The sequence below is a fragment of the Quercus robur genome, chromosome 9 (genome assembly GCF_932294415.1).
Source record: "Quercus robur chromosome 9, dhQueRobu3.1, whole genome shotgun sequence".
Lineage (NCBI taxonomy): Eukaryota > Viridiplantae > Streptophyta > Magnoliopsida > Fagales > Fagaceae > Quercus > Quercus robur.
Genome location: NC_065542.1, coordinates 48,606,063 through 48,622,869, shown reverse-complemented (window position 1 = coordinate 48,622,869; position 16,807 = coordinate 48,606,063). Strand labels below are relative to the sequence as shown.

Genomic DNA, 16,807 nt, shown 5'->3' with positions numbered 1-16,807 from the left:
ATTATATCCATATCATGCATGGTTGTGAGGCACTAGCTTTGAAAAGACGGCTCACGTGGGCAACCAAACTTTAGTAATTGGTTTTATTCTAATAAAAGAGACTCATCTCATGAAGAAGAAGACCAACAAGAGATACATACACTTGAAGGAGCATGGTAGGACAGTATGGGTAGGCCAATGTGGGCACATATAGAAGGCGTGATACCAAATCCTAGTCGGTGGAAGTTCATACATTTTTCAAATATGCTTTACAGAAAAAGGCAAATATAAAAGGCATGTAGAAGGGCATGAGGGAAAAAGAGCTCAATAAATAATTGAGGAATATACAATACCAGCCATCCTTGCTTGGTTTGCTTCTACTTCTAAAAACATTCAAAATCATTGCTAAGGTCCACTTATGTGTACACTAATGCAAGTATCAAAACTGGGTCCTCTCCACACATGTTATTCCACTAATGTTAAGTGTATTTTTGAATCTGTCATCATTGCTAGCTGATTCGGTACATATTACACATCACAAAAGTACTGATTTTGATGAGGTATACTAGGACTTGATTCGTTTTATCATTAGATATTTAGTTTAATCATTTTAATTATGATTAATATTACAGATTTTTTTTTTTTTTAACACAAATTTACAACAGAATACGTTATTTATTTTACATAACTAAATTCTACAATATTCCTCCTTTTGATGTCCTACAATGGTTTTTAATTTTGAATTTTGACTATTAACAAGTCTTGACCTACTTTCTGTCTCATAGGACAACATATGATGATCAAAAATGGATTTATGACGCAAGGAGGCATTTCGCAGCTATCACAAATAGGCTAGTATGCTATTTCCTGTAGAACTTGGAGTGTCTTCTGATGAACCTGGATACAGGATGAATGCAAGCAAAAGAAAAAAAAAATGAGTCATTTAATGAAGAAGATGGCTGATAAATTGAAGGGATCTAATATGGGAAATGATTCGACAAGCCTAACAAGATAGAATTTTCATGACTTAATTAGGGTTTTATGTAATGGAACTATATGTTATAAGAGTTAGCTTTTTTTTTTTTTTAAGCCAAAAATTTGCTAATCTGATTTTAAAAATAAGAAAAGGTTGTATTGCTATTTAAGAAAAAAAATTACTGAAATTACAAGTTTGCAAGAAAAAAAAATTGAATGCAATTTATCATACTAGCTGTGAATTCAATCAAATACACATGATGCTAAATTTAGGGAGTGGGGGCCAAGGGAGAGAAAGATGATCCAGAAAAAGGGAATTTACCCATTCTAGATGTTGTGCTGTGATGCCAGAGTCATTTCCAGCGTATATACCACCCAAGACCTAGAAAGTCCAAATGCCAATGGTAATCAGTACTTAACCATGCATAATTTTGCTATATCGGAAGTTACTGCATATATCAATAAGTGATCTGAGTTAATCAAGCCCATGTAACATAGAGGTTATGTGAAGTCCTAAAGTCCATTGGGCTTAAAAAATTCCAGTCACAGTTGAATAAGCTAATAGCATATATGAAGTCACTTACCTTGGAGACGGTCTCCAGAAACATGCCGGGGCGCACAGGCAGTGGCTTCTTTCCAGTAACACTTTCCTGGGAATCATGAAAAGTGGGTCAATATACCTAAATACAATGACTCTTCACATGCATATATAAATGAATACACACACAACCACATTCTCCTTTCAAAAGATAATGGAGTGCAGTAAAACCTACCCATCCTGCAAATCCACTTGAGACCCTTGCACCTGTACTGTTTTCCTCATCATTGTCAGTGTTATCAGCACCTTCATCTTTTCCTTGCATTACATTTTTTATCATCTCGTGGACAGTTTTCCCTGGTTTCAAAGCTACCAATTTGGTTAAGAAATTCACCTGCAGTGACAAGTAATGCAATCATGACAAGATGCTACTTATTGTAATAAATAAACATGATAGTATATAACAACAGTGCTTCAATATGTATTTCTTTTTTATCTTCTCTTTTGACAGGTATTACAAGGGATTGAACATATGACCTCAACCACCACCCTTATTTATGGAAGATACGCCATTTTGTCCAAAGATTATTGGCTAATATACTTAGAAAGCTTGCATTGCATGTTTCATTGAAAAGAACATACTAAGGCCAATAAGAATCAGTCAGGTATCTTGTAAATTTATTTGAAATCTTGACATGCATGCATACAGACCTCTGGTAAAGGAAGAGTACTCAAGCCCCGGTGATTTCTCTCATCCATTATTCCACCTCCCATCATATTACGAGCTTCCTCTCTGATCAAAACAAGCCTTGCAAGCAGTTTTCTATCAGGAACCACAGGCCGAGTTTCCATTGTCTGCATAGTTATTGATAGCTTGATTAGGGAAAAAAGATAAAAGCATAGGGTCCGTTCACATTCCAAATTGTCACTTTAATCCAATGCAAACAGGAAACTTGTGATTCAGTCAGGCAAGATAGAGAAGATATATTTCTAAGAACTTTCAACAATTAACCTCCATTAAACATTACAGACATTATTAGAATATGAAATTTAAGTAGAAAACAACAACAAAAATTATACCATAGTACGTAAGATCATAACGAGGAATAATTGTTATTATATTGTAAGTTATGTAAGTTATAAGTTGCAACTATATTATATTGTTGACAAAAAAAATAGTACAAGAACCACACTCTGAATGATCAGAGGAAAAATTTTATTAGTTTAGCTTGAGATATGAGGGAACAGGAAATCTGGAAAGATAGAGCCCACACTGTTCAATGAAACTAAATATCTTTATTGCTGTAGTCCTTGCAGTTGCAAGACAGGTTACTTGGAAAGAATTGATATATAACAAATGGACTTGTCCACCAACTCTGGTTATTCAGATATTCTACAATATTCAAAATTTGTAGGTCTATAAAGCCAGATTACTTTGAAGAAGTAAAAACTTCATGTTAAGTAATAGAATCTTTATTTTAGATCTACCTTAATAAGCCACCACAGCAAGAGAGAGAGAGAGAGAGAGAGAGAGAGAGAGAATGCACTAATGCCACTATTTTCAAGAAAATAAAGGACAAGAGCTTGAGCACATATCACCAAAAGCAAAGTCATCAGTTACAGAAACTAGCACTCTATTAACAACAAGTGGGACAACTATATATCTATCCACTTGAAATTATTGAATTAAGAAAAGATGATAACATGCAAGGCTTTTTCTTTTTTTATTATAGAAATCACCTCAAGTAAATCATCGGCCTGATTAGCTATATCATTTAGATTTGCCCCAGGAATGTGAACTTTGGTGCCATTCTCACTTTTAAATGCACCACCACCAGCGGCCACTCGGCGTAGCAATTCATGTCTGCTTTCCTTCTGGGGAGTTCTACAAAGCAGGCCAACCACTTGAACCTAGAAAAGAAAAGAATAGAAGAATGACATATTTTTCATGGTAGTAGTTGGAATTAACTTTCGATCAGAAAGAGAACCAGGTAGTTGTGAGGAATATCCTTACATGTGGGGGGCACTTCTTCGTAAGATGGGATAATACTGTCTCCTTGATCACCTCTAACAGTGACTTGCGCTGAACAGAAACAATAGACAAGTAGATAAATACCAAGCGCTAAATCCCATAGCCATAGTCAACAGAAATTTTAAATCACGAAATAACATGTAGAAACTACTTGAAACTCTTTATAAGTATAAATTCAATAAAAAAGTGCAATGACGAGTGCAACCATAGTACACAGGGTGTATACACCCAAAAACAAAACTAACATCGAAAGTTCAGAAGATGTACAAACTCCAAGAGGTTGCCGTCCAATCATAATGAGACCTTAAAAACAAAATTAGAACACAAGTACACATGCCCTAGCAATAATGAAGCAAACGATAACAGCTCCTAGTACCAAGGAAATTTCTTCGGGTTGAGTCTGCCTCATATTATGGTACAAATCAATAGTTAACCCAACTTCTGATGCAGTTCTAAACAATTGTCACCACAGCAGAGGATGCAACAAAATCTTGTGTATTCACAACCATTTAATCAAAAACTAAAGTAACTATTAGAATGGAAATTCACTTTTGTTCAATTTTATGAATTATTATGACATTAACCATAAAAAAAGAAGTCAAAAGCAGTAAAGTTTCTAGCAAACAATAATAAGATGCAAAAGAAGATTGTAACAGAGCCTTAAATATGAGTGGCCCTGTATGACACTTCAGCTAGTGACATGACCAGACAATTGCATAACTGAGAAATTACAGAACCATGTTGGTTACTTGGGTAAGGTGGTCTTGGTTGCTAACATGACCATCAGGTTCTCACAGATAGACTAAGAGACGCCTTCTACATCAATAGTTAGAGAAAGTGTTCCACATAAATGTGGAAATGAAAGTTGTTATAATTAGTACAATGCAACTGAAGATTGGCTCAGAATAGTCCATGTCAATGCTGAAGAATGAAAATATAACTTGAAATAGTACCTTATCATCTTGGTCCTTTTCAGCAAGTTCGATCATGTAATCTAGGGCCATTATAAAACCTGATTCCATCTCATCAACTCTCTTCCCTATGACTCCTTGTGCAGCCAACTGCACAGCCACCTCCTCAGATGCTTCATCCATGTTCATATCTTCCAACTGCACCCACAAAATATGATAGCCAACAAAGATAAGCACCAGTTGAGTAAAGACCTTAAAGAAATGCATGAAAAGAGCACATTGAAGAATTAACATTTTCAATTCAGTTAACAAGCCTGAAAAGAGAAAGTGGTACACAGTTTGGAAGTGATCATACAAAACTAGTACTCAAGTGCTCCTTACTACCAAGTAGGTTGGTCTTTCCAGCACAAAATTGAAACGGAAAACTCTTTATATTGTAAAACCAGAAACACTACGACAATCTAAACATAAAGGTTCCATCAGTGTCAACACTAGACACTTTACATTATATTTCCTGTAATGCTTTATAACACTCTAAGCCACCATCAGTAAAAAGTATCAGCATCAAGTACTCAAACAAAAGTCTTATGATCTAGTGCACAAATAATCAGGGAACTCCCCAACTTCGGGTTCTGACGTCAAAGGTCCCTAGAACTTTTTATTTTCTGATTCATTATATATTATAACAAAATTAATGAGACTATAGGCTCAAATATATTAATATTACAATGTTATACTGTAATTTTCATGTAGCTCTATTACCACACTTACATGGCTAGAGGCTCAAGAAAAGGATACCTGCAGGACACCATGTTCCTATACAGAGATAAAATTCCAGACAACAAATCCACCTACATCTACAGCGAGACGTAGCATTATGTGCAGAGTGCACTTTACAATCATTACATTTTAAAAATAAGTGTCTGCCACAATTTTCAAAAGTAGGATGAAGGTTTACCTTCAATAAATTAACATATAACTTATAAAATAGTATGAAAGCAATAACAATATGATAGACGATGGACAAGTATGTTCATGTTTTGCTGCAGGCATTATGTTAACAATAACAGTTGCAGACTCCAGACAGTGGTCCTGGATGGTAGTGGGCAATGTAGCCAATGTCATACTGCCAATATCACAAGGGTAAATTTTACAACAAGTGACAGTTCCATATATTTGGTGTTCACTCTTGGCTACATGACAATTAGGTTTCACACATGACATGACACTCCTTGCTACTTTTATGCCAGTTCATAACTTATTCACTGATTTTCTTGCAATTGATATATTTAAGCTCATCACCTTTTCCAAGCCAATGAACAAAATCTCCTTACTGTTTCTCTGGTCTCCTAGAAGCTGACAAAAGCCCAAGCTGAGAAGTATTTAGATAGACTTGTTAGGAACTCTTATGACAGCGACTACTTTAAGTTAAGAAGAATAGAATGATTTAAGAAAGACTATAATCTTCTTCAACATTCTGTAATTAGGTTTTCACCAATATCAACTTAAAGAAGTAACTGGCAGCCAAGCCAAATATGAACAAAGAGAAGTTCAAATGCTATAACTTATGCCCAGTAAAGATAATATATTAAAGAAAGATCAGAGGTGGGATACAGCATGTATACCAAAGTATCTACCTAAAAATAAATACAAATTTCCAAATAAAATCCAGAATATTTGATGGACTATTCCATTTGACCACATTCAGAATGAGAAGGATCAAACTCAAACCAATTCAAACTTAGACCTATCAATAGAAAGCTCCTGCCCTTCAGTTAGTCACTCTTAACTAAGTCCCTACAAGAAACTAACAATGCACATAAAACCTCAATACCAATGAAGATTATTACAACAAGAATAGACACATAATTGTAAACAAATCAGTAAGTCAACCTTCTTGAACCCTAAAACCCTTAATAGACCACCTGTTTTGCCTTTCCCTAGAAGCCTACCACATATTACATCTAAAAACTCGGGAAAGAGACTACAGGGATGGAAAAGCATTAATGATTCCATCCCGCTAAACCCTTAATAAATGATTTATGTTTTCCTTGGAAAAGCATATGGAAGCAGAAGATCCCCTCTCAAGTGGCTTTCTTTGTTTGGACTGCAGCTTGGGGGAAACATTTGACAATTGATAATATAAGAAAAAGGAAGGTTTGGATATTGGATTGGTGTTATATGTGCAAGTGTAATGGTGAATCAGTTGACCATCTTTTCCTTCATTGTCCGGTTGCCATGGACTTGTGGTCTATGGTTTTGGGCTTATTTGGTGTAAGTTGGGTTATGCCAAAGTCAGTTGTGGAGCTCCTAGCTTGTTGGCAAGGGTGGTTTGGTCGTCATTGGAACGGTCATATATGGATAATCATTCCCCGTTGTCTCATGTGGTGTCTTTGGAGGGAAAGAAATAGTAAGTGTTTTGAAGATAATGAGAGATCCATTTCAAACCTCAAGTTATTTTTCTTTAGAACCTTAGTAGATTGGCAGTCTACTTTGCAAAACCAATCTTACTCTTCTTTTCTTTATTTTCTTGATTTTTGTAATTTTTGTACTTGATTATTTGACCCATTTACACTTCCTGTGTTAGTGTACTAGAGTGTCCCTTTTTTGATATCAATAAATCTTATTACTTATCAAAAAAACTCAGGAAAGAGAATCCCTCCATGGAATGGCTCTAAACGTCCAAAATAATTATTGGCAGAACCAATTCACAACACCCTTATTCCCACCATTTTCAAGATGAGCTAATCGTAGCAACAATCTAGAAATACACTTTAGTTAATTATTTTTTTTTTTTTCTTTTTAAAATATATAGAAAAAATCTACTAAATCAATAAGTTTATGAATGAAAATTTATTGAAAACCCAATTATTACACACTACATAGCAAGTATCAAAAAACGTAAAGTTTCAAGTTTTACCACACACACCATATTACCACCAACATTCAGAAGTAACACCTACCCGAAGAGACCAAAATTTTCACCTTTCCCTAGAAGCCCACCACAAGCATTGCAAATATTACATCTAAAAGCTCGGGAAAAGAGAATCTGATGCAGGGAGCATTAAAATCATCTAAGACTTTATTTTTGAGTTTAATTTTTTTTTTTTTAATTTTGAATTTGGTTTTAAAGTTGAGGGTTTTAAGGGATTTGATTAGATGTTTTCCATATTAGTATAATCGCTAAAACCTATATAATTGGTAACCCTGTCTGTAATGGGGTAAGAATTTTATGATGAGTTGAGAATATGTCTCCTCCTTAGTTCTCTTTGTTTGGTGCTGATGCCAAACACCCTTAGGTGGCGATGCCTAGGGTTTGCAGGCAGGTTCTAGGTGGTGAAGCCTAGGGTGTGTCCTGTTGTTCCTTTTGTCACTCTTTATTTCCTAATTTCCTATTTGTGTTCTGCATCAGAATCCTTCCATGGAATTGCTCTGAAGGTCCAAAAAGAATAATTGGCAGAACCATTTTAGTTACTAGTTACCTATACCCTATTCTCACCATTTTTAAGATGAACTGATCATAGCAACAATGTATAAATACTCTTCACTTACTTATTCAATTTTTCTTAGTAAAAGAATAGCAAAAATCTACTAAACAATAAGTTTAGAAATGACAAGTTACTGGAAACCCAATTAGTACACACTAAATAGCAAGTATCTAGAACTAAAAGTTTCAAGTTTTACCCCCACCCCCACACACACACACCATATTCCCACCAACATATAGAAGTAACACCTAACCTATGTAAACCCCAATTTACTATAAGCACAAGGATACCCAATTACTGAACCAAGTTCCAACTATAAAACAGTACAAAATGAAAGAAAATGCTATACCCAACTACAGAACCCAACTAGGACACAACACAAAATGCAAGAAAAGGCTAACAGTACAGTCCTACACCTAAACATTAAGTAGGAGAGGGTGAAGAAAGTTACAAGGGTGATCATTTCTTGGAGAACAGAGGTGACCTGTTCCCCTCCTTTGAGGAGAGTTTCATACTGGGAAGTGTCCAACTTTGAGTTCCCTTGTTGTTGGGTTGTTGTTGTTGTTGTTGTTTTTCTTTTTCTTCCACTTCTGTCTTGCATATCCAAATCCTCATCTGGGTATCCTCCACCAACCTCATAACTTGTTGTATTTGCACACAAGGACAGCATTAACTGTTCCCTTTTCTTGGGTTGCTTTAGTTGCCATTGATGGTGGTGTTGGTGATAAGAGAAGGGAGTGGTGAAGCAAAACGAGGATATGGTTGGGTTGGTAATGGATGGAGAGGTGCGTGAACAAGTTGGGAAGAAGATAGAGCTGTGCAACATTTTTGAAAAAACTAACTTTGATTTTTGGGGTTTTGCTTTTTGGGACAACTGAAGAGTGGAAGCACGAAGGATAAGAAGGAAGTAAGGAAATACTTAATAGTTAGAGATTTTTAAATTCGAAAAAAAAATTAATAATTATAGTCCGAGCACTAGCCTAGGCTTTGATGTGCTAAATAATACAAGATTTTTACCATTTAGGACATCAAGCACCAAATAAAAATCACCTCCACTTAATTTCTCTTATGACCAAAAAAAAATATATATATATATATATTTTTTTTTTTTTTTTTTTTTTTATTTACATGAATCATAGTAGGAGGGCACTGTAGCAATACCATTAACTAAAAATTTATTTTTTTAATTCAACTTTCAACTTTCTCTCTTTTTTTTAATTCATTTATTTTGAGTTGTATTTTGAGTTAATATTATTTTAATGTGTTGTATACTTATATGTATTATTTTAATGTTTTGTATGAAATAATATTTTTTTGAGAAAGTTATATGAAATAATAGAAGATAGATATAGGGTTAGTGTTAAATATTATATTAAAATAGATCAAATAACTTTTTAATATGTTAAAATATGATTTTTATTTTTATTTTTTAACATTCAATGATGCTCTAACTAACTATACATATGGTTTCTAAAAAAAAATAATAATAATAACTATACATTTGTCATTTGCAAGTGTTTTTTTTTTTTAATTTATATTCAAAATTTCCCATTCATTCTCATTCAAGGTTCATGGGGGCTTTAAAAAAAAGTTCTTGGGGGTTAGCACAGAATTGGGATCCGAACTATCCCCAAAAAAATGAACCCACCCACACCCAAGTGCTAGTTAATAACTTCAATCCAATTTCATTGGGGCTAGGTTCTCATTGTCAACTACTTGAGTAATTGACAAATTCCGCAGGTGCCACTTCGTTAAGGCATAAATCTGAATGAAAAAATATATATATTTATATTTAGTTTTTTTATTTTTTATATAGTCTCTAAACATGCGAGTAGCACTTGCTATAGGGCTAGTTATACATTAATGAGTAATCTGTTTTCTTTTTCCTTTTTTATTTTACATAGACATTTATTAAAACAATCATGTATATTTGAAATTTCACTCGCCAACATTATTATTTATTAAAATTTTGCTACAAAAATATCATTGCTTCTAAGTGGATTAACTATAAGTGACAGACCATAACAAAAAGGGCACATTAACATCTTTGTAATAGACTTCCTCAAAAAAAAAAAAAAAAAAAAAAAACCATCTTTGCAATAATCGATGGTATAATAGTTTTCAACATTGAGGGACTGATTTAAAAGTAATCCTAAATTTTAAGTAGAGTGCATTTTTGACCTATTGTCTACCCACGAAAGACATCTTCTTTGAGGTACAAGAATTGATCCTAACCAATATTTTACTATTGAGAGGTTAGTAATCTTTTGGCATTGAGTTTCCCATGAATCAAACAAACTTCTAGGCATCTAATTGGAATTTTACCCACCTTAAAACTTAAGTGAAACGTTGGACCAAAAAAAAAAAGTGTTTAAACAGGCACAATTTCGATTCAAGTTGCCAGTAAACAAGGAATTTTTTTCCCCTTTTTCTCATTTATGTTGGTTGGAATATTGAATTGTACTTTCCTTTCTTTGTTGACTAATACTAAAACGTATCCCCCAAGGGGATCAACTAGTTTTCATATCAATAAAGAATATAACTATAATTCCATGAAGTTCATTGTCTAATAAATAAAGATGTTAGACTTGGAGGCCACGTCTATTGGTGGGTGTTTTATTATATAAGTACCTCACCCTAAGCTATCTGTCTTTGTCTTGCTAGCTAGCACATGCCCTTTTGCACTTGCAGACTAAATATTAATGGCTCAAAAGGAAGAGGAGAAGAAGCTGAAGCAGAAGCAGCAAGCTCCAGCTAACAAAGAAGCCAAAAATAGTAGGCCATGGCCAGACCTTCCTCATCAACTAATTAAGTTGATAGCAAGCCAGCCAAGTCTTGAGCAAGGCATCAACTTTGGAATTGTGACCAAGTCTGGAGAGCAGCACCCAAAAAATGCATTAATCCAAATGCAACACTGCCTTGGCTTCAAATATTCAACACCTTACACCTTACAACTCATCAATGCAAGATGACTAAACCTTACAACTCTGACGATCCATTTCAAGGATTTTGGAATATTCCTGTCCCTTGGGTGAGACATACTCGATATCCATGGAAACACTATTCGGGGTGCACCAATGGCATACTGGTTGCTAAAGGAGCCACATGTTATATTCTCTGGAATCCAATTCAGAGATCATGGTATAATCTCCCTTTATGGGATGCCAGGTTTGAGTTCAAATGTTTTGCTCTATCCTCATCACTTGGTAACAAAAATGTCATTGGGATGGCTTTAACAGGCACTAGTCATCCAGCCTTCATGTTCCATAGGCTAGGAATTGGAGGAGAAAATTTTGAATGGATAAAACAAGACTTCTCCCTTGTTGATCCACATGCCCCAGACAAATCACAAAAGCATTATATGCAATTTACTAATGTTATTGGATTAAGAGGTAAGTTCTATGCTTTGACTTTGCAGGGGACTCTTGCAGTGATAGAAGAAGTTGATTCTCATCTAAAAATCACTTCTTTGGCTACAAAAAGGGCAATCCCTTCTGTCTCATCAAGGCATTTTAGAGAGTATTTGGTGGAGTCAAATGGGGAGATTTTATTGATTTTTCTTATCTCTAAGAAGTCAATTAATGTTGTGGATGATGTAGAGGTTCTTGGGCTCAATTTTGTTAGGCTTTCATGGATTAAGACACAGAGCCTTGGTGATCAAACACTGTTTGTAGGAGATAATTGTTGTGTGTCTGTCTCTGCAAGTAAGGTGGGGTGCAAGAGCAATTGTTTGTATTTTCATTTCACCCATAATGCAAATGATGGTTGGTGGCTATATGATATGGAAAGTGGTGGCATCTCTCAAGGGTGGAGTGATACCAATTCTAAGACAAAATCACCATGGTTTGGAATGAACTTGCACCGGATTAGTAATTTTGTCTAAAATAAATTTATATATTTTGGTATATTGGTTTCAGGTTTTGATGTTTGTATGCGCTTTAATTGCTCTTCTCGAATGGATATGACTTATTTGAATAAAGAATTGTAGTCCCTTCTGTGTTGATATAATATTGTACCTCCTTGCATTGAAGATTTCTATGTTCCTTTTCTCCCTTGGTAACGGCTTAAACTAATTTATTAGTCTATGTCAACAAATAGTTCTCACTAATTCATTCTTTTTTCTTTTTCTTTTTTTGAGAAAAAAAAAAAAGGATTCACGTGTGCAGTCATTATCCCACACCTCAAGGTACAGTTGGGTAAACCCAAGGGTACCACCAGCCCGAAAGTGGAGCTCAGAGATCCTAACCCCACACAAGCCCCATTGGTTTTTAATCCACACATTGGAATTGTGTAACCCACACAGCGCGGGCATTGGGTGTCGAACCTAGGCACCTGATAAGGACACAGCAGCCACTTACCACTTTAGCACACAAGTTGGTGGTCATTAATTCATTCTTAGTAGCTACCGTTTCTATTTTTTTAAATCTTAATAAGGCATGAAAGTAAATGTTTGTTGTCAATTCGACTCACTTAGCTTTGAGTCCTTACTCCTTAGTGATGGGAATATACATGAATTCTCTAATCAGTGAGATGTGAAAAATAGAAAGAAAAATTACACAAAAGGCAATCGTACAACACAAGAAATTACATATTTTAGTAATTTTCCTACATCTATAGAATTGCAGTGATTTTACTATTTTAAAGAAAAAATATAAGATGTAGAACAGTTGTTCATAATACCATTGCTTGGTTACAAAGTGTTGCATCATAACTTGGACCCTTAGATTTTCTTTTAGAAAAGTGTCTATTTCAAGTTCCAAAACAAATCTGTATGAAACTTTTAGCATGTTATGCCTTCATGTGTCAAGGTTTTGCTATTGGATTAAATGCTCTAGAGAATGAACATTTACATACATGAAGCTATATGAAATTTTCAAGATTTATTGCATATTTTAATTAAAATATACAATTTTTTTTCCATTTTATTGTATTGTGCTTTTATAAATATATATATATATATAGAGAGAGAGAGAGTATGTTTAACCATAAAAAAATTTCTAATACAAAATCTATATTATTGAGTGTTTAATCTACGAAATCTATATTATGTTATTATAATATTTCAAATACACTCTATTCAAGATAACCACATCAAATTTTCTTGTACATCATGTGGGTCAATGACTAGTATGAAAAAAATAATTATCTTTATCCAGAACTTTAGACAAAAGTTATCAACATTCTAAGAGCATCTCCAGCAGCTTCTCCAAATTTTTGTACTGTTTGAAGAATGAACAGTAACATTTAGCTTTTACCTACCCACTTTTTCAAATACACTTCCAACAGATTTTCTATCTCATTTAAATATTATTTCTTCATTCATTGTTTATTCTTTTTTTAATTATCATTTATTCTTTTTTTAACAACTATGTTTTTCAATAAAAAGTGTTATATTCACAACATTTTTCACAATACTTTCACAAGAATCACATTAAAATCTTATGTGGAAAGTTATTACTAGTTCTAATTTGAACCCACAACTGAAATTATATTTTTACTCACCAATATTAGCTAATAACAATATGCTACTTAAAATTTATTGTGAAAATATTGTAATAGTATTTCTAAATTGTATTTTTCCTTTGTTTCTTTCAACTTAGCCATACGTTTCCTTTTTTTTCTTTTTCTTTTTCTTTTCTCTTGATTTTTCTCCACCACACACGTATACCCTTATCTCCACCCTCTCCCTTTTTTTCTCTACTTTCCAGTTTCCACTTCATTCTAGAACCTCCCTCTCTCTTTCTCTATTTTTTTTTTTTTTTACTTGATTCCAAATGGAGAAAGAGGTAGAAAGAGAAAGAACATATGGGTTAGATGGCTCCGCTCCACCGTGCCTTCGCTTCGCTCTCTGTGCCGCCACAGCCGCTCGTCTTCCTCCCAACACAACCCAGATGGTAGATAGCTTGTGTCAATTTTTTTTTTTTTTTTTAGCTTTTATTGTTATGGTTTGATTAATTTTAAGATTATGTTTTTGAGTTGTATTTTGATTATGCTTGAGTTTTTAGAGATGTTTGAGAGAAAGAATTGTTATGATTTTTTTTTTTTTTCAAATTTGCTTGTTCTGATTCAACTTTATTTTAAGAATTGGATTTTGTTTTGTGTTTGGATTATGTGAGAAACGGAGAGAATGAGAGAAAAAAAGAAATCCGGAGGAGAGAGAAAGAATTGATATAATAAGTAGTTGGTATAATTTTTTAATCCAAGAAATTCAATAGCTAATGAACAGTAGCCCATCAGACTTGATGGGCTACTGTTCATGAGCCCAAAAAAAATCCAGGTTTACCGAATCTGCTGGAGCATGAACAGTGCACAAATTCTCCAAATTTTAGCTAATATACCCGGATACCGAACCTGTTGGAGATGCTCTAAGGGTCTATTTGAATACCGCTTATTACTAAAAACTGAAAACTAAAAAATAAAAACTGAAAATATTGTAACAAAATAATTTTTATATGTGTGAATAGTACCGTGGGATCCAATTTTAAAATTTTTTTTCTAAAAAAAAAAAAAATACTTGCAAGTCCCGTGAACAGTGCACGGGACCCGCCAAAAACCGTTGGACGCCAGACGTGCAAAACTCTATACAAATGTATACTAAATAAAACTTATTATGTTTAAATCACAATATTACACACCTTGAAAATAAACATACCAAAACAATTAAATAGATTTATGACTAATTTTACTGCAATTACTTAAAAATCTTAACAACCCAAGAAAATTCGATAGAAAGTAGGAACACATTGATATCAATTTTGTAACAATTATTAAACAAAACTCTTTCTCAATGCTTCATAACCTTCCATACAAATTCCTCTACTAATGTAGTTTAATACCAGACATATCTACCCATATCTATCATAGAATCAAGCATATATAATATCCTAGAAATCAAATTGATAACCTTCCTCATGGACATGCAAGGCCCGAAATTTTTTGGTTCTACGTGTTGACAAAAAATTAAATTTTCTAGAGGGATATTACAGAGAGAAATCATTGCTCTTTTGCAATTTAGAATCATTTGAAGTATAAACGAATCTGCAAACAAACATCAAGACCAAGTGTTACCATACAACCACAATTGAAGTATAGTCAAATTAGTATGCTGTGTTCCAAGATGTAGAAGTGTCATCAAGATATCATTACAAAATCATTTGGTATCTAACCCAACATGAGATCCAAATTCTAACAACGCATACAAATCAAGAGGCACAAAACTAACAAATCATACACAATACAAGTGGTTTCTAAATGCTTTGTATTGTAAAATCATAAGAGAGGTGATGATTTCATGCTCAAGTCTTCCACAAAGAACTTATTCATGTTCAGATCATGACCAAAGCTAAAACCAAATTATTGATAAGATACTGACAGTTGTTTGTAATCTGGTCTCACCATCACATGCATGTGCCGATTATCTTCTTATTTTGAGCACCAATTAAAAGAAAAAAAAAATTACAAAGAAAAAAAAAGGTGGAGACCAAAGAATACATGTCCCCTTGAAGATTAATTTTAATGTTAAATGGCTAGGGAGAGAGAGAGAAAAAAAAATTTTGAACTTCTTCTCATGAATTTCAATCACTGGTCAATATAATCATATACACGATTGGTAAGATTTTCATTCTTGAGTATTTAAGATTCCTGTAGGTGTAGAGTATAGGATGTTTGAATTTATTGAGAAGTTAGATATTAACCTTTTCTGGTTTATAAATTGTATATAACTTGTTCAAATAATAAGAAAATATTGTAATTCTAAGTGAGGTTACTAAAGCAAGCAGCTAATGATATTGTAACATTAAAAATATCTTTAAATAAAATTTGTGCTTTTGTAGCTTTTTAACACAAATAAAGTTTGTTCATAGGATTAAAAACAGCCATAACAAATTATAATTTATCATTGAAACTGTGCACCTTTTGAAGTATTGAAGGAACTACTGGATTCTATTTATATGCCATGCCTTGAAATTGACAACATATCTGTAGAGAAAATTACTTGAGTCCCAACCCTGAGAATAAAGCAATTAAGCATAACACTTTTTCATGACAAAACTCGTATGGCACCACTACTAATTGACATATAATAATTAATAGGCTAAGGAATCATTTAAATAGCAACAGGAGAATCTAATTGGTGAAACTCATTTGCTGCATTGTTGCCATATGCTACTTTGTTCTATACATGCAAATATAACGAAATCCATGAAAACAGAAGTTATGTCTCTTCTAGAATATAAAAATGTTTTGTATGAACCAAAGGACAAATGATTAGAGACTTATTTATTACAAATTTGTTCTCAACTGCTCTACATGCAAGAAGAGCATAATGCAACTCAATCACCAAATACAAATGCATGTACAGATTAAAAAAAAAAAATATATATATATATATATATATACACACACCTTATTTCAATTCCATTTACAACTTTATTCACCTTGATTAGATGATGTTCCAAATTCCAATGCAGCAACGGAAACATAAACTAAAGCAAAAATATAGCACAGTACCAAATTGAACTGGTAGCGGAGGATAGAGAATTTATTGTGAGTTGCATAAGTAGAGAAGATTACATTTGAATAACAAAATATGATTTGACCATGTCTATTCCATTTCTGAGACTTTAGTGCTTTAACTCACTTCCATGAACTTACAAATAAACGCAATCACTATTCTACTAACAAATGTGCAATTAAACAATTAGGAAAGAAATACATCAAAACATCAAAACAAAGAACCATAAACTTTGCATATGAAGAAGAATCCAACAAATTTAGACAATATTTATACATTTTGGTGAAGATAGATTCAGCTCTTACAAAAGATGATCCTAAACAACATTGAACAAACAATTGTAATTATGAAAATAAAGAAAGTATTTTAACA

At 33.4% G+C, this 16,807-nt stretch overlaps 1 protein-coding gene across 1 annotated transcript; it reads right to left on the bottom strand.

Annotated features, from left to right (window-relative positions):
- Positions 1-634: 634 nt before the first annotated feature.
- Positions 635-8,836, bottom strand: LOC126698829 (protein PEP-RELATED DEVELOPMENT ARRESTED 1, chloroplastic). The gene is made up of 9 exons (XM_050396322.1): positions 8,375-8,836; positions 4,478-4,633; positions 3,507-3,575; positions 3,233-3,403; positions 2,204-2,347; positions 1,728-1,886; positions 1,539-1,604; positions 1,277-1,336; positions 635-876 (listed from the first exon to the last, which is right to left on the bottom strand). The coding sequence occupies exons 1-9, from the start codon at positions 8,747-8,749 to the stop codon at positions 832-834; spliced, it is 1,245 nt and encodes a 414-aa protein (XP_050252279.1). The 5' UTR covers positions 8,750-8,836; the 3' UTR covers positions 635-831.
- Between the last annotated feature and the right edge of the window lie 7,971 nt (positions 8,837-16,807).